We start from the raw sequence: 20,039 nt of genomic DNA, 5'->3' as shown, positions 1-20,039 counted from the left end.
TTAATTAATTAATTGATTCATTAATTACTTGACAAATTCATGATTGTTTAAAATTCTAATAAAGAATATTTAGACGGACGGCTACAATTAATGACCATTAAAGTCTCAGATCAGTATCAACTATGCGATTATAGTTAACGAAATTGAAAGAAATAAATTATTATTTTTATTTGAACATAAAGCTACCTATGTTTTTTATAAAACTGTTATATTCTGTACGAACAGATACTGAACAATAACGAAAAACATTCATATATAATTTAGATGCAAACCTCTTTGCCAGATATTTTCCAATCCTGAGTTATAAAATCTTCTCTGAGGAACTTTTTAATAACGGTTTCAATGGTTATTTTAGTTGTTTCTATCATACGTATGAATGCTTTAAAACCAACTGTAGCTGCTAGAACTGATTCGTCTTCTGTTGTAGACTCACTAAGTATATGGGTAATTAACTCATCATGACCTTCTCTTTCAACAAGTTGTACTAAAGCCGCTTGTGATTCAGGTTTCTTCAAAGATATAAAAATATCTTGCTCATATAGGTATATTATCTCAGTGATAGTGCAACCATATTTCAACAAAAAACCTATTGTTGCTAAGTCACATAGAGCCGCTTCACCAATGGTGCCAAAAGACTTTGCTTCAATTGATGTCAATAATCCGTTTACTTCTTTACTATTTTTAAATATTAATATATCTGTATAAGAAACATTTTTTTGACTGATTTTGCTATGTAATATGTTTATTGTCTTCGTTATATTAATAGTTTCTTCAGTTTGAGTAACTTCCTCAATAATTTTCTCTTCTTCTGTAACTTCATACTGTTCATCTGATGATTCCTCAGAATCGGCAATTTTGCGATCTTTTACTTCTTTAACTTCAGACACATCACTCTTCTCTACAAGTATTGAAACAGGCGTGCGAACTTTGATGATGCTCATGGAAGTTTCTTCATATTCCGAAGGTACAATTTTAATCGTAGTTTTACGTACGGTATCCTGAGCGGTACTAGCTTTTTTGGTTGATAATGTGCCAAAAGTTTTCTTTACAGCTTTTTTTTTACTTTTAATTTTACGCTCGATCTCTGTTTCTGTTACTTGCGTTGATGTTGTTGAAATGTCGAACTTAGCTCTGGACATAGTCATACCGATTTCATTAATTAATTTACAGGTATAGAAACCACAATCATCACTTGTGACATTTAGAATTTCTAGAGAAGCAAAACTTTCCTCAATTTTTATACGATATTTGTTGGATTCTCTAAGTTGAACATTTTCAAAGTACCATTGAATATCTAAAAGCAAAGATGATTTTTTCGAATTGAAGAAGTTAGATTTTATTTATTCTTTAAGTCATCTCTTGCAAGTGTGTTTAAGGTTTAATTTGTTTCTTAAGTGTTGAAGTATAGTATAGTTCCGAGAAGAATATAGTTCCTTGTATTCGTAGTGAAATATTTAATGTAATTCGAATTGAAATTGGTAAGTGTAAAGAGGAAATAATTTACAAACTGTACATATATAGTATTGTCATTGGACACGATTCTGATTTTCGATTTTGTCAAAAAATTTTGTTAAATTATAATCACTTGAACACCTTTTTCGACTTGGATTTAACTTAATTCTCGAAATATCGGTCTTGAAAGATGCAAGGTGCACTTCTACCACGTCTATACGTAAAAATTACCTAAATTAGTTGTTGTAAGGACCTGTATGTACCTTAGTTTTAGATGATCAATGTAAAAAGTTTACAACTTTAAAGGCCGATATCTTAAGAATCAAACTATATAAATATGAAGGGGTGTGGAAAAGTTGTTCAGGATATTGAAATTTAGCAAAATTCGGTGACCGATAAATTGGAATTTTTCCATACATGATGCTTGTTCTGTTTACGGTACTGTTGTTTATTGGTTACTCTTGTATTGAGCTTATTGCTCCATTATAGATACAATACCTGGCTGAGGATTTCCGGCAAATTGAATTGAAAATTTAGCAGTTTCGCCTATGGCTGCACGGCACTCTCTCATTTCATTTACTAACGATGGAGTGCATTTAGCCGCTACAAGCAAAAAAACGCAATTTTAAGCATTAGTATTAGTATAGATTTATCTACAATAAAATTAGTTTGATAACTTATTTTTAGTTAATTGAAAATAAAGTGTTTTTGGTATGCGTATAAATAAAATTTGTACTTACTGGAATGTGCGTATATAGTTTGAGCATTTGTTTATAAAGATTTGTCTGTTTTGGATTTGTTTTTGCATTAGAATTTAACTTATGCATGCATTAAAAACACTACAAATACAACAAAAATTCAAGTGCATTATGCAATACATTATTTAGGTCTTATTTAAAAAATAAGCAAAGCGGATTTTAAGTAAGAAAGATGAAAATATTTTCTTTGGATTATTAAAAGCAGCTTGCCAATTCAAAGAAAAAACTATTTTTTAGCTAAAAAAAATTTGGAAAAATCAAATTTTGTTTTTTATGTTTTTCCGTAAAAGTGTTATTTTTGTGTTAATTGATTTATTTAAATTATATATATTTAGGTAATTTATTTTATTAAATTATGATTTATTACAATAAACTAATAATTTTAATGGCGTATACTTAAGGGCGTCATTTTAGATTTCCTTTTTTTTATTTACTTTGGGAATGGAATAGTCAAAGGGTGGCTATAGAGCAAGGTATTGCAGAATTCAAATAATTATTTAAAAGCTTATTAAATATATTATTTAAATTTTTATATATATAAGTACATATATATATATAAAAATCTGCAGTTTTTCATTATATTTGAAGAAAATAAAGAAATTTTATTTAAATACTGATTAAACTGTTTACGAAAAGTAGAAAGTTGTATATAGTATAGTATTTTGGGAGACATTTACGAGTTAAAAAAAGAATTTTCGGTTATTCTTTCTTTTTTATATTGAAATTAAAACACATATACACAAATATTATGACAATAGAAAACATATTATTTAGGAAAATCACACCAAATTAGTGTAAATTTTTGCACTAAATATTATGCAAAAAGTTACCTTTAAGAGCCTTTTGCATCTCTTCCATATGAGTAACCCATTCTGGTTTTCGGTAATCCTTGGATCCCACGATGCCTTTTACACAGTAAATAATTTTATATTAAAATAATTATTATATATAAAAAATTTAATTAAAAGAAATTTTATATATAAATATTTTTTCCTTCTTTCACTAAATGCATATGTATACTATAAATTCATATAAATAGGTGTCAATTGTTTAAGTGTTTTTTAGACATTGGTAAGGGTAGGATTATATACAGGATATGGAAGTTATATCAAACTAAAAAAAAAAACTTTTCGATTTCTTCTGCTGAAAAATATTAAAAAGCTTAAAACTTTTTTATAATAATCACTCTAAAAAAAAGATGTAAGCCAAATTGTTGCAAATATACCTTCTACCGCGAAGAGTGCTGTTGTAACTGCTACTCCTAGTGGATTATAAGCCTCAAAGCTGATTGTGCCCACATCATCAGGATAAACATGATTTATCACTAATACAGATGTGCCATCGTCGAAATTTTCGATTTGATATTCTTCAGAAGCAAATATCTCCTCGTCGTCACGTAGCCATTTGACTTTTGGTTTTGGTTTACCAATAACCTTGACTTCCAATTTCGCTAATTCACCCTCTTTGGGTTCGATTTTTTCCGGTAATTTTTTAATAATTTTCGGTGGCTGCTCGTCAATTGAAAGGGTCTAATAAATAACAAGAAAATTTACTTAATTTACTTAAATGTATCTTATTATTACAAAATATTATTCATTATAAATTTTTATGTATATATATAACATATACATTAACAATGTATTACATTGAATGTAAATATTATATAGGGTGACCAAATTTTACTGCAACATTTTAGTATGATATTTTTATTGCTTTCATTTAAATATTAATTAACCAATAAAAAAATTGGAAAAGAGCGCCAGCCGACTAATGAGTCGAATGCTGCAGAAATGTGAAACTGTGACATCTTCATTTATTTCATGGTTCGCTAATACTGGCCGTCCAATCCACCAAATTTATGTATGAACCTTTTGTTCAGTGAAATCAATTTTTTGTGTGCTTACAAATAAAATACTCAATGAAAAGCTTTTTCTCAACAGATTACGGATTTCCGTAATTAACACCAGCTGCTATTTAGCTTTAATTGATAGAATTGCCAATGTAGATAGTCTCACTTGGTCTTAATGAATTTTAACTTTGAGAGGGTTATTTAAGCAGAAGCTGTACTGACTGGAACTGGATTATGATTCTGGTTACTATGTATATAAACATTCGGATATACTTTTTCTAAATTATGAATCAATAAATTAATTCTTCAATATACTGGATGAGTTGCTTTATATCGTTGATTAAGTCGAGTGAGTTCGGTAAGAGACAAACAAAATCATATCTTCTTTGGTTAGTGAATTCAAGGTTTTGAAAAATATATACAACTTTTTGCAAGATCCCTACGGCGTGAGGACATCCGCGACAGCCGATGACAGCGCCGCCACTGTTCAAGAGTTTCTGGGCTGTCATACTATTATGTTTAAATTTCGAGCACAAATTTTTTTCCTAAAACTACGCGTAAATGGTTACGTACGTCTTGAAAATAATAAAGTCAGCTATCGTTAGGCGACAGTTAATATTGTCAACAGTTTGAAAATTATGGCAGTTTCAAGTTGGTTGCAGTTTAATTGGTAACCCTATATTTAAAGAAATGAATAAAAAAAAAGTTTTTTACCTTATCTAAAATATCTTCCTCAGAAGCAGTCAGTCCAGTGATTTCAGAATCGGGGATATATTCAAATGCTACAAGATATGGAAATTATTTTAAATTCATATGTACTGTGCATGCTTAAAATACGTATATAGATAAATATTTAAAAAAAGAATTTTATAAAATACGTGCTGTTTAACATGCTGAATATTTTATAATTAGAATTACTTGTCTGTAATAAAAGTTTTCTATATATTAAAATAACATTTTTACAATTAATTTAATAATAAAAATAATTATATTTTGTTAGTTTGGTTATAGTAATTTTGTATTATTATTTTTTACAATTTTTTTTTTACATTCTTCTGTATATAATTATATATTATACGTATAAAAAATTTTTTTCCATTCTAAATTAGTTAGAATTATTTCTTATTTCAAAACAAAATAGTTTCCTACTAAATATACAATCAGTAAAATCGTTTGATTTTAGTCATTTGAAAGCTAGAGTACATAAGTCGAGCAGTAAGGATTGGTGAACTTTCAAGACAGTGTTAGCACAAACGGATTTAGATATAAAAAATCTTTAAATAAAATTTACAATGTTAAATGTGGAAAAGAGTTTCAGTGTAGCATTAAATCAATTGAAATATAGTGCATATTTTTGGTTTGAGATTTGTGATTGTATACATAATTTGTTTTGTACCTTGTATGTTAACAGTAGTTTTTGTTAGAGTTTCACCAATTTTATTTGTAGCTACACATTTGTATTCACCATCATTCTCAGGAAATACTTCAGTAATTTGTAGTTCACAATTACCATCGTTATCTTGAGCAATGGTTGTTTCTTTAGTCTCAATAATTTTTTCATTATTATGATACCACTCAACTTTTGGAATCGGCTTGCCAATAACTTTACAGGTAAGCAATAATGCTTCACCGTCCATTACACAAACGGGTTGTATTAGTTCTTCTATGAAGCGTGGTGATTCAAATTCGACAGCCTCTTCTTGTGGACTTTCTTCCAAAAGATTTACAGTTGCCGTGGAAGTAACAGAACCACCAACATTTTCAGCGCGGCAAGTGTATGGTCCAACGAATTTCTTTTCAAAGTTTTTGATTAATAGCGTCGATTTATTGGCTTGAGACACGATGCGACATTCTGTTGAACTTTTTATTGGTTCTGTGTGTACAAACCACTGGAAGGAGGATAACGGTTCGGACTCCACAATAGCTTCAAGTATAGCAACTTCATTTTCACCAAAGTACTTTGGTTGTAATGGTTGTATAAAGCGTGGTGGTTTTATTTCTTTGTTTGGCGCTTGATCGGTTACAACGACTGAACCTGATGCCTTAGCCTCTCCAATTTTGTTTTTAGCACACACTTCATATTTGCCAGTTCGTTTTCGAGTCATATTAATGATTTTAATTATGGTTGTGGTTTCAGTGGTTTCTATAGTAACATCCTCATTTACTGTTATTTCCCGTCCATTACGCATCCATTTAATTTCTGGCTTAGGAGAACCAGTGTATGTGGCTTCAAATAGCAAAGTTCCACCATGTGGTACAACAAGAGCACTAAGTGGCGTTACAGTTGGTGCCTTGAGTATTTCTTTGAGTGGCTCATCTACACGACTTAAAATATTGGCATTGCCTATTGCACGCCCGTATTGGTTTTGTGCTTGCACAGAATAAGTGACAGCTTCATTTGGAGTTGGATTAATTATTTCCAAAGCAATATCGCCAGTTTCTTCATTGTAAAACATTTGCACTGTTTCACTTGGCAAAACTTCTTCTATTCCTCGATACCATTTAACAGCTGGTTTTGGCAGACCTGTCACTTGACATGTTACGGTAACCTTAAGCTGTTCAGGTTGTTTTTCTTCAGTAAATTCAATTTTCAGTGGTTTAGAAAATTGCGGTGCAATGCCTTGTTCTTTATCTGTATATAATATGTTTGTACAATTTGTCAATGTAAATAATATTGTAAATATACAAAAGTTTATTTAAAAACGAACTTATAATTGTAAGGTAATGAAATAGGTTATTAGTAATAAAAAAAAATTTTATTAACATATATGGTTATATAATATATATTTATCTTGGTGTGCCAAAAAATATACTTATTAGGTTTTTACAATATCGGAATTGCGATAAATAATTTATATAAATTTTGAACTTACCTAAAACGAGATTTGTACGAGTAGTTGCCACCCCGGCTTCATTACGAGCTTCGCAGGTATATACTCCAACATCGGTAGGTGTAACTTTAGCGATTTTTAGTTTTGCTACATGCTCTACTACAGAAATTTCGTACTTTTCAGAGGCGAAGAGCAGCATATCATTAAAGTACCAATTAATTTCAGGAAATGGTACACCCTCAACCTTACATTCTAAAACAGTGGGTTCCTCTGGAATGCATTGACGAGGACGTAATTTCTCAGTGATACGTGGTGGTTTTATTTCTTTCTTCTTCTTTTTCACAACCTTCTTTTCTTGTATTACTTCAGAACTTGTTGTTTCTTCTTTATTTTGTAAGATTTGGTCTTCAATTAAGTCCTCATCAGGCACCTTATCAATGCCTTCTTGAACACGTTTTTGTGTAATTAACTCAAGTTCTGGAAGTGGTTGACTATCATCAATAACAATTCTTCGTTTTTCTTTTTTAACTATATTTGACGTAACTTTCATTTCTATGTCTCTTCTAATATCTTCAACATCTAATTCAATTAATTGCTCTGTAGTAATAAATTGCGGTCTGGTATCTTCAGTCTTCTTTAATGTAATAGTCTTTTGTGAGATCTCTTCTGAAACATCTTCTTTGATAATTTCGTCTTCCTCAGCGACTGCTGATTCAAGAAGATGAGGTTGTTCTTCGAATGAAACTTCCTTGAGCCGTTTTGTACGTTTTTTGAGTGCCTTCTGTTTAGTTGTGGGTAGTACTTCACTTGATATAACTTCTTCTTCAGGTTGAATTTCTTCTGAAATTGCCACTTCTTTTAGTTCGTCGATTGGAATTTCTTCAACTTGATCTTCCTCGGCTATAGGTTCAGCAAATGGTTCAGCAATTTCTTCTGAGATTTCTTCCACAGACGGTGATGCTTTTTGAAGTTTTGGTTTCTTCTTTTTCTCTTTCTTTGATCGTTCTTTAGGTTTTTCATCACTGATGATCGGTGGTTGAATTTCTAACTCCTTTTCTTCTGACGGCATCTTTTCCTCTGGTGTTAATTTTGGTACTGAAATTGGAGGAGTTTCTTTAGGTTTTTCTTCCTTAGGCTTTGCAGGTATGGGCTTCAAAGTGACTTCTTCCGGTTGTTCCTCGGGTAAGGGTTTTCTCCGTCCTGTAGGCCATTGTTTTTCTTCAACTTTTTCTTCTATTGGTTTTGGTTTTTCTTCTCGTTTGTATGGCATTTTAGGTGTTTCTTCTTCTTCAATTGGCTTACGTTCTAAATCAATGTGTTCAGCCTTTTCTAATTCTACAGGTTCTGCATCTGGAATCTCAGGGAGTTCTTCCGGTTTTGGTTTTTTCACCTTCTTTACTTTTTTCTTTTCTTCAACAGTAACTTGTTCTTCAAGCTTTTCTACATGCTGCAAAATCACTTCCTCCAATTTTTGCTCTTCTGGAACAGGTGTAACATGTTTAACAGGTTTAAGACGTACCTCTTCAATGATTTCTTCTTGAGGAATTTGTTTAATTGGTCTTTTAACTGGTTTCAGTGTTACTTCTTCTAATTTCTCCTCAATTGGCATTGGTTTCTTTAAAGGTTTTTGAATGACTTTAGGTTTTTCTGTTACATCAACAGAATCCGAAACTGTTTCTTCTTCTATTTTAGGTGTTGGTATCACTAGTTCTTCTTCCTCTGAAATTTCACTAATTTCTTTTGGTTCATCTTCTGAAAGTTCATCCAAAACTTCTTCTTCCAATTCTTGTTTCTCTGATTTTGGTTTTTGTTTTTTCTTCTTGCGGCGAGTAGTAACTTTTTCTTGCTTTATATTATCTTCAACAATTTCTGATTCTTCAACTTGTTCAGGTTGTGGAGTGTCACTTTCTATTATTGTCTTTTTGACAGGCTTAAGTGATACTTCCTCTATTTTTTCTGCTTCAGCTTTGGGAAGTTGCTTTCTAGGAACTGGTTTTAAAACTACTTTTTCTACGGTTTCAGGTTCCAAAGGAACAATGGTTTTCTTTTCAGGTTTTGGAGGTTTTTCTACTATTTGTTGATTAACTTCTTCATCCATAACTACATCATTTACACTTTCATCAAGGACTTCAACAACAGTTTCGTCTTTTTTGTCTACAGGTTGCTTTTTAGGTATTTTTACCTTTTTCGTTTTACGGGCTTTATCTAATACAATTTCTTCACTAATTTGTTCTTCATTCTGTTCTATTATTTCAGGAGTTTCCTCTATTTCTTGTATTTCTGAAACTGGAACTTCTTCACGTGTAGGAACCTTTTTCTTTCCTCGTTTCCATAATACTGGTTCTGGTTTCTCAACGGCTGGTTCATCTTTTAGTTCATCAATGACTTCCTCATGTGACTTCTGAGGTGTTTCTATTATTTCTTCGATTGGTTCTTCTACTGGCACATCTAATGGTACTTCTGGTGAAACATCTAATTCTTTTTTCGGTTTGGTGACTTTCTTTCCTCGTTTCCACATAACTGGTTCAGGTTTCTCTATAACAGGTTCTTCACTTAATTCATCGGTAACTTCTTCGAATGTTTTCTGAGGAACTTCTATTACTTCTTTTATTGGTTCTTCTACTGGTATTTCTGCTACTTCTTCTTCTTTTTTCGGTTTGGTAATCTTCTTTCCTCGTTTCCACATTATTGGTTCTGGTTTCTCAACCTCTGGTTCTTCATTTAATTCGTCAATGGCTTCTTCATATGTTTTTGTAGGTATTTCTTTAACTTCATCTACCTGTTGCATTTCTTCTATTGTGGAAGTTGCCTCGGTTTCATCATATTTCTCTAGGTTTTCTCCAACATGCTTCTTCTTCGATTTTTTTACTTTCTTAATTTTAAGAATTTCATCTTCTTTAACTATATTTTCTTCCTGAATATTTAGAACTGCTTCCTGTTCTTCATCTTGTTCTATTTCTTCAACCTTTTGCTCAATTGGTTTTTTCTTTCCACGTTCCCATAATATAGGTTGTAAGTCATTTTGAGGTTTTTGCAAAACTTCTTCAGTTAGTTCGTCAATCTCTTCTTCATATGATTTTGTTGGTTTAATTTCCTCAATTTCTTTAACAGGTTTTGGTTTTTCAGCAGGCTTGAGTTCCACTTCCTCAGGCTTTGGCGCTTCTACTCGTTTTTGTCTTGGTATTGGCTTAAGTACCACTTGTTCCATCTTTTGTTCTGGCTCATGTGGAATAATTTTACGGGTAACCTTCTTTTGCTGTACCTCTATCAACTGTTCAGCATTTGTACTTTCAATTTTTTCAGTTTTTTCTAGTTTTACTGACGTTTTCTTACCGCGTTCCCACATAACTGGAGTTGGTTCTTCCGGTTTTTGTTGTACTGGTTCTTCTATTAACTCATCAAAGGCTTCTTCATATGTATTTACAGGAACTTCGGTAATATCTTCTTTAGTAGGTTTCTGTACTTTCTTTTGACCTCTTTGCCACAAAACTGGTTGTAAATCTTCTTTTTCTGCTACAGGTAATTGCTCTGGAAGTATATCGACTTCTTCCTCAAATACTTTAGCCGGTTTTTCCTCCACTGTTTCCTTAACGATTATTGGTTTCTTTTTACCACGCTCCCACATAACAGGTGCAATATTTTCTATTTTTGAAGGAGTTTGTTCTTCAAGTGTATCGATTGCTTCTTCATATGCTTTTGTTGGTTGTGTTTCCTCAGATTGAGCAGCAATTATGGTTTTTGCAGGTTTAATAATTACTTCCTCTTCTTTTTGCACTGGTTTTGGTTTTTGCCTAGGTATTGGTTTGAGTACCACCTGTTCCATTTTTTGCTCTGGCTCAGGTTGTATAACTCTGCGTGTGGCAACTTTCTTTGTTTCTTCTACAACTTGTTCTACCTGCGTTTTCACTTCTTGTATGTCATTTATTTCTTGTGCTATGACTTGCTTTTTACCACGTTCCCACATTACTGGCATTGGTTGTTCCTTTGGCTGTTGATATACTGTTTCAGTAAGTTCATCATGAACTTCTTCATATGTTTTAGGTATGTCTTGATATTCTGTGACTGGCTTTTGTGATTCAGGCTGTGCAAATTCTGGCTTCTGTGGCTTAGTTTTACCTCTTTCCCACAAAACGGGTGTCGGTTGTACTAGTTGTTCATCATTCAAGTCCTCACGTTCTTGAACAGACAAAATTGTAGATTCATCTAATTGTTGGTACTGTTGAGGATGTCTTGGATGTCGCCAATTCATAGCTTGTTCATCGTGTGTTTTTTGAGTGACGGTTTTCAGATGTTCATGTTGTTGCATATGCATCATCTTTCTATCTTCAATACTTACAAATTGTTGGCGTTCCACATTTTGCTCCTCTCGTATAATATTATCCATACCAACTGTATCCTGTACAGATTGCATGGATTGTAATTTAGGTGCAATGCGGTTTTGACGCCAGTTTATTGCTTGTTGCTCCCTAATAAGACGCTGTGCTTCAATTTTTTCACGTTCTGCAACATTTAACATATTTATATCTTCTGTTGTGATAAATTGTTGTTTATTAACATTTAGTGCGTCATCATATTTCAAGAGATCTTCTCGTCGTAAAACCTTTTCAATTGATCCCTTTGATGTGTCATCAATTTGCATTATAACCATGTCTTCAGTAGTTGTCGAAGTTTCTTGAAGAACAATTTCTTCTGCTTTCAAATGACGTAGTTCGACTTCTTCTATTTTGAACTTTTCAATTTGTTTGTGAACACGTTCTACACTTTTTAAATGTTGGCGCATTTCTTTCCAAGGTATGGTTTCTTCCTTCTGGTGTTGAGTAATCAACTTATTCATTTGTTCAGTCATTTCCATAATTTCAATACTTTCCATACTCTTCAATCGTTGAATTTCTTTGTCACGTTTTGTTTGCTCGATCTTGGCTTGTTTTGGTTCTTGCGGTTCAGTTTCAATTGGCTGTTCCAAAGGTCGCAAGTACACTTCATCCAAATCAAACTCATCTAACTGATGTTGAACACTCTCGACTTTCTTAAGTTTATCACGCATCGTTATCCATGGAATGGCTTCTTTCTCTGATTTACCAGCTATTATTTTATCTAACGTTGCGCCGATGCTCATCAATCCATGATCACGCTCACTTTTTATTGATTTCAAAACAATCTTAGCAGCTTCCATTTTTGGTATTACCTTCTTTTCAATAGCTGCAGGTTTTAAACTAATTGGTTCTTCGGTCCATGACTTAACAGGTTCAGGTTTAAAACCAGGTAAAAATGGTGATTTGTCTAATGAACGTCCACGTCTTGGGCGTGATGATTTACGCCATGGGACAATATTGGATTGTGGCTGCAGGGATTTACTGCGTATTTTTGTCTTTTTCGTTCGAGAGCGACCTTGATGTGGAGCTTGTCCATTTAGATCCAAATATTGACCATATTGTGGTGGCTGTTGTTGTTGTTGTTGTTCCGGTGACTCGGGTGAGCTATCTTCCTTACCAGACGATGAAGTTTCTTCGACAGAATCAATCGTACGCAATTGATAAGCCGAGATACGTCGTTCTAAAATATGATTAAGAAAAGATTAATAAAATAATATATAAATCATATAATTGCATTTTGGTCAATAAATATTTATTATTTAAAGCATAATATAATTATACTCGTATTTATTTAAAATTTTTTTTTGAAAAACTATGACATATAGCAAGCAATATTTATGTAAGTTAAAGGCCTTGTACTTTTAAATTTTGCATAATGATTAGTTTTTAATATAATATAATTGTGCTATTATATATGTTATTTACATAAAAATAAAAAAAAATTAGTAATATTTTTTTTATATTACTACTGATTACAAAACATCTTACGCTATCATATCAAATGTTCAACTCAGTTTATTTTGCTTAATTTCGTTCTAAATCTTACAGATTTAACAGTTTGAAAATGTTATTTCTTAATTAGCTTGAGTTTTTTCACAGGCAGACAGTCCTTTTTTTTGCATAACATATCCTTGTTTGTCGCCACTATTTAAATCAATGGGTCCCAACGGGTGTTTCGCGGACCATCTGTGATATTATTTAGGATGTGTTTAATGTATTCATTTGCATTTGGAACTTATTTGAAACCCGTTGGGACTCATTTGTACAAAATGAGATCCATGGCGCCGGTGTAATCTCATTTGCGCATATGAGATTTTGTATGCAGAAATTAGTCATTTGCTTTTCATTTGTGATTTTTGACCCAAATCAATCATTTGAGGCCAGTGTTAATGCTATATAGTACTTTAATTTATGGAAAAAACCCGTAAAGATCAAGAAACAGCATGATCTTAAAAATGTCGTTTACAGGAGATTTAATAAAAATGATAAAATAATTAATATATAAATAATCATATTTTGGTATTTTAATGTATATGGCGAGCAGATATATGTTTAAATTTGAACAATTACAATAAATTTTAAATCAGTTTTATTATAATGATAGGTGTTTTACATATTCAATAATTTGGTGTTCTTGATTTAAATAACTTATGTATGTTATCCTATATTTCAATATCTAATAATCAGTTTGATGTGAAAAGTCTGACCGTAGTTGCATTATATATTCTTTATATATTCTTTTTAATCGGACAGAATATTATCATTATTTTTTTTCATATTTTCTGGTCTTCTGATAATAAGATCTCTTCTATATCTATTAATAATAAGTATGAATTGAGTTCATAATAAGTATTAACATTATGTTTGAATTTTTTTTATTAATATCAATAAAATGTTTTTCGTCATATATACTTATATATAATTTATAAAACATACATACAATTTTAAAATAAAAAAAAATTCAAAATAAAAACCTTAAACTTGACTGAACTTGAATTAATATTGAAAAATAACCAAATATCTGGCACATCCAAGGACGTTAATTTTTCATGTTTTTTTAATTAATTTAAAATTATTTCCAACTGGCCTTGTGTGGATTATAAAAACTGAATTTTAAACTTATATATTTTCTATTAGGTTTTTTTTGCTTCTAAAAATAGTTCGGTAAATAAATAAATTTATTTATTGTTTTCAATATTAGCATTGTTTATTCTAAAAAATTAATTAAATAAAATCACAAGTCAACAAGAATTTATTCAACAAAATTTATCGTGATTTTAAGTATACTTTTACATATATTATATATAAAAAATTGAAAACAGAATGTCTAATTTATATGAATTTATTAACTAATATCTCAAAATAAGTATTAATAGATATTGGGGAGTGCATAAGTACTGTGCAAAAAATCTACTAAAAGGTGAAAGTTAGTCTCGGCATACTTAATAAAAAAACAAAACTAACATTATTAAAAAAAATATTTTTTCTACCCACGCTCGTTTAGTAATAGATTTTGTTTATTCTATTAAAAGCATTATAATAAGAAAGTTTATTAGTTTTTAATTTTTTCAAAAACTTTTCATATTCTTTTCTAGGATTCTTGTGGTTTATTTTTATAGGAATTTTTTAATTAAAAAAATTAAATATGTGGAATTAATAAACAAACATTATATTGAAGTATATGAATATGTTTACCATATATAAAAAAAAAGTAAAAGTAGTAATTAATTTTTATTCTAGAAATAGTGTATTAGTAAAAGGAATGAGTTCTTTTAATTTTTTTTTAGATAATAGTAGAGTTTCTGACTATAAGGTAACTACTTAAAACTTTATGTATCAATGTAACATATGAAATAGTTGCAACAAACAACTTTTCTTCCTGTTTTACTTTACTTTATTAAAAGTTACACTATTTATTTGTTTATATTATTTTAGTAAAATCTACACATAATCTATTATACATTGAAAATATACCAAAATTGTTTCCAGCTAATTTTTTTATTAGGTTTGATATGAAGAAATAATTGAAGAGAAGAAATATGGGTGTTTTTATTTACATATTATACACTTTCAGAGTTGGGTGGGACATCATATTATATAAAAAGTATCAGGAATGTTTAATTTATATATCACGAGTGAAAATTCAAATTTTTTTCTGTAAATTACTAGCACCGTACCAATATAACTGCGATCTTCTACTCAATTTAGTATGATTATATATTATTGGGTTTACATATTTAAATGTTCTGCGATTGGTCAAACCCATCGTTGTGCAAAATTTTTTGGCAAAAAGAAACTGAATAAATATGACCGACGAAATACAATATTCATTTGATATGGCTACGTGTGATTTTTTCTGTTCCAGAAACTTAAGTTACAACATCGAAAGTGTTTTCAATTGCCTTGAAGAAAAAACCTCAAGCAGACTAAAAAAAATTTCTAGAATTGGGTCAAACGCTGTTGTCCAAATCAGGACTGTCTTACGGTTTATTCAATAACTCCGAACACTTTTTACGTAAAATGAAAGAGTTTTTAAAAAAGTGAAATATAAATATATTTATACTTAATATACAATATATAATAGGAAACTAAACTACATAATAATGATGAAGGCAAAACGTGATATATTTTATTTATATTAAGTATATCCTACTGCTTTCTCGCATGAAACTGCATCAATAATTGTTTCTGTTAGATCTACCTAAAAATATATACTTATGTTTCTATTAACTGGTATCTAATCACTTGAATTTTTTTAAAGATTGTGATGTATTGGTTAGAATAAAATATAACGTTTTACTTTCTGCCTGCAGAAACCAGGTTTTTGTATTTCGGGAAATCTAAAAGTTCCTATAACAGGCATCATGATGAGTTTATAAGCATTTCCTTCCAAATAATATGTGTGTATTGTTCTTTGCAATCTAGTTTAAATTACAACATATCCTAAAGTCGAGTAGGGACCATTGTTGATGCTATCGTGTTTGTTTTGAGTTGCAGCCTCTACTAAATACATTTTAACATTCAGTTAAATAATATTTTAATCTTGAATAAAATAAGACTTTTGGTTTAATAACTAGTAAGAACTCTTTATTTTATCAGCATTTTACAATAACATTTCAACAGCGTTGGTAATATCTTATCTCTGCTGATTTATATTGTGCATTGAGCAAATTATCTATTGAAGGAATAGTGCGAAAGTCGTTGTCGTATAGCAAAACAATACACATCGTTAACTATTGTAGTCTTATGCAGAAATTTAATTAATTGTTTTAATTAAAATTTGATGTGAATTTAAAAATATCCTTGATTAAAATATATATTTTGTTGCTAAAATAATTAAAAAATTAAAAAATTTAAATATTTGATACAATACAATGTGCAAATTCATTGAAATTAATTTTTGTGAATTTATTATTTTTTATTTCTGTCCATTATATAAATGTTGAGATATTATTTCGATCATATAATTTGGGATGTTGAGATGTAGATCATATGATTTGGCATTTACATTATTTTACATATTTTTCCTTAACGCATTAATTTTATAATAAGTGCATAGCCAAAGTTTGATATGCGCCAGATACATAAGTGCAAATGCAAAATATAGTATTATTAAAAAAAACATGTATTCATACTTAATAAATATAAGTTGTCCTCGAAATATATAGGTATATACTTATGATCAAAATTATTTATCTTATTTAAAATTGCACTTTTGCATATGATTCTATTGAAGCAGTTAGTTTCTTCTTACTTTATTTGGTAATGCGAACAGCATTTAAAAATGAGGCGCCAAACTCAAGTTCTGAATGTTATGCTTAAGGTACATCGAATTTCATAAAAATTTGATCATTTGAAATATACAACAAATTTTTAAAAATAAATGACCTATATTTTTAAGTATTGCTCCTACTATATAAACATTTTAACTGTATATATGTATTTCGAAATTTTCATATTGCATTTTGAGAGTGCAAATGAGAGCATCCCAAAATATTTATATTTTTGAAGTATTTCTTTCATGTGTTCTATTTTTGTTATAGAAAATGTTTTAAAAGCTTACATTTTATTTTCCATATAAACTTATAAATATAAAAAAGCCAATTTGTTTAGAATTTGAAAAGATTACAAAACTTTTTGATTTATTTGAAATAATTTTTTGTGGTACTTGCAAATACATTAATTGATTTATTATATAAAAAAGTTTAAATTTACTATAGAATAATTACTTTTAGTAAGCAGAAAAGAAATATATAATTCCTTTTTATTATAAAATTAATTTTATTAAGATTATTAAGCCAAAGGAGTTAGGTTGAATTAGAATGCCATATTAGGTGTATTCTTTTCACATGAATGCTCCAATAGAATAAATACAGGTTGCTTAAGAGCCAAAAGAATACACCTATTGTCATTCGTGCTTTATATTAAAGGACGCTTCATTTTTCTATGTTTTTTGTATATAATTTTTGAATTCAAAATTCAACATTTTTAGTTACAGTTATAAACATTAAAATTAAAAAAGTTAAAACTTTTAATCTTAAATTTTTATAAATTGAAAATTAAAGAGTGTGTAATGATTTATAAAGGTTTAGATTAGAAATATAAATCCAAAATTTTTCTTTCAAAATCAAATATCTGTAAAGATATATGACTATTTGTTATTGTATTCTTACTATATATATTTTTTTAAATTTATTTAATTATTTTTAAGTTCTGATTACGTTCTCTATTTATATAAAAGTTTTTAAAATTAAAATGAATTTAAAAATATTACTTCTTAAAACTGAAAATTAACCCGTTGAAATAAGTAAATGAAAAGAAACTTTAAACTTAAAACTCTGAACTAAAATAAGTAATAAATATGAACTTTATAATAGTATCAATGGTAAACCAGTAAAGCCTGAAGGCTTGATACGCAGCCTTGCAATATATAAAGTTAATATACTTATGAATCTCTTGTATGTTAATGAAACATAAAACAATCGCATAAGTGCATAATTAATCACGAAAAACATAGGTTAAATCCAACTTAACTTAAACTTATTTGAACTAACAAAAAAATCTATCTTCTATCATCTATTTAAACGTTTGTTATTTTAGTCTTCAAGAAGACTGAATGAAGAATGCAACACAGTAGTACGAAAAAACTTATGCTATTTAAAGGAAAGAGGTATTCTCTTACAATCCATACGTTCTGAAAATTTGATATTAAAACTGTTCTATGCGCTGATTATTTGGAAAATAATTGTATCTCATTTTCATAAAACTGCTTATACAAAATCTTAGCTAGATGTTAGCACTCCCAATGAACCGAGTTGTTATTTGTCAATCGTTATTAAAATGAATTGAAATTGAATCATTTTTAAGAGCTAAGTAATAGATAGTTTTTTTTATGAAAAGCCTTATTAAGAAGAATTATAAGTAAATAATTTATTATAAGCTAGTATTATTTATAACAAATTATTTCGTTATCTGTATCCAGCATCCGATAAAATTAATAAGACAAATTAAATATAGGGACGCAATTGATGGAAGATGTGTTTGATTCTGTTAATACTTTGTAAAAGTGATAATTCGGGAAGAATTGTGAGTTGTTAGGTAAAAAGTTTAAATGCATCTACGATATAATTCTAATATTACATCTTCGAATAATCATAACTTCCATTTGCTACAATATTTTTAAGTTCACCATGGTCAAATTCGGTGTTAATTCTTAAACAAATATGGAATTAAAATTCGCTTATAAATAAAATAGCCATTTCTGCTATTAGTTATAAAATAAATGTGTAAGGCGTCGCGTTTTATATATTAATTTATTTTATATATATATATATATATTTATTTTCTACAAAATCACCAGGCAGATTGTAAAAACCCCTTGGTATGTGAAGAACTTTATCACCAGGCAGATTGTAAAATCCCCCTGGTATGTGAAGAACTCTATTATTCAAAAGGATCTCAATATATCCAAGGTATCCAACCAAGTTATCTGATGTATTGCAAAGTATTGTTTGAAACTAGTTACGCATTAAAACATCAACGACAGACAACTGTTTACCATTAACCCTGCATTTCGTCTCAATAGAAAACAGCTGCTTAAGCCGTAGTATACACTTCCATTTGATTAATACCTACTCTGTTTAATATACTCTGTTTAATATGTATCTTTACTTAGGTTTTAAGATTTGAAATTACTTATTAATTCCATTTAGAAAGATTCAATAATAATTGGAAACAAAAAATTTATTTTCTAAATATATGTTGCCATTGATCATAACTTTTTTATGTAAATATTATTTATATGAAGTCTTAAAATTTTTTTTTTTTAAACACCATTGCATTCTGAAACTAGTCTGTTTTATTAAGATACCTTAAATGTGTTTAATCTGAAATATACTCTTATTCGTTTAAGATTGTAGGCAATTTAATAATGTTTTCAAAATGAAGTTAAAATTATAGTTGTTGTTCTAATAATAACTTTATTGACTATGCAATCAGTAATTGAAAACGATAATAAAGTAAGGAAATATTTAATTAATCAGCATTACTTCCCTAAATCAAAACCTCAATTTTACAAATTTTTTTATTAAAAATACAAGAATTTGGCAGTGTTATTTTGGGCGTTTCTTCTCAATTAAGTTCAAATTATACACATTAAATAATGAATAAAATTATATAATGATTCATATAGTAAAGCAAATTAATCAAACATAAATGCCTCATTAAGCAAAAAATAAGTCGATACATTCATCATTTGCCTTGCATTGAAATCATCAACAGACTCAGTGTCACATCTATAAACTTAGTCAGCAGTGTCGAGTCGTTCGCTATTTGTATCTAGTATGCTCGCACAGGTATCAAGGTGTGTTGCCAGTGAAAGTGTCATATATATATTAATAAAATTAAAAATATGTGCCACAAATAAATGGTTAAAATGCTTTAGAAAACAATACATTTAGAAAGACAAATAAATCTTAACGCATATACTTATATTTTAAGTGTAAGAAAATTGGAATTAGTTCAGAAATTAATTCCTACTACTGTAATGCCTCTCATTAGGAGAAGAGATATATCATCAAGTCTATAATTTGTGGTATATACAAATACACACAACTGTACATATACATATATATATATGTATATATTGATTACATACGTTTATGAGTATTTTTATATTTTATATATATATTTGTAGATACATATATATATATAATATAAATTTTTTTTTTTTGAAAAAGAAGCAAAATAATTCTATGTTTTTAAATAGCAATGCGAT

The 20,039-nt window shown here is 29.3% G+C and overlaps 1 protein-coding gene across 1 annotated transcript in view; it reads right to left on the bottom strand.

Annotated features, from left to right (window-relative positions):
- Positions 1-20,039, bottom strand: part of LOC119679494 (titin-like) — a 40,204-nt gene that overhangs the window by 16,438 nt on the left and 3,727 nt on the right. The window contains exons 2-6 of the mRNA XM_038091881.1: positions 6,933-12,443; positions 5,456-6,691; positions 4,774-4,841; positions 3,436-3,739; positions 3,041-3,115 (exon numbers count right to left, since the gene is read on the bottom strand). Coding sequence (XP_037947809.1) covers positions 3,041-3,115; positions 3,436-3,739; positions 4,774-4,841; positions 5,456-6,691; positions 6,933-12,443 — 7,194 coding nt within the window. The remainder of the gene's footprint in view (positions 1-3,040; positions 3,116-3,435; positions 3,740-4,773; positions 4,842-5,455; positions 6,692-6,932; positions 12,444-20,039) is intronic.

Source organism: Teleopsis dalmanni, chromosome 1, assembly GCF_002237135.1.
Source record: "Teleopsis dalmanni isolate 2A chromosome 1, ASM223713v2, whole genome shotgun sequence".
NCBI lineage: Eukaryota > Metazoa > Arthropoda > Insecta > Diptera > Diopsidae > Teleopsis > Teleopsis dalmanni.
This window is presented reverse-complemented; position numbering and strand designations above follow the sequence as displayed.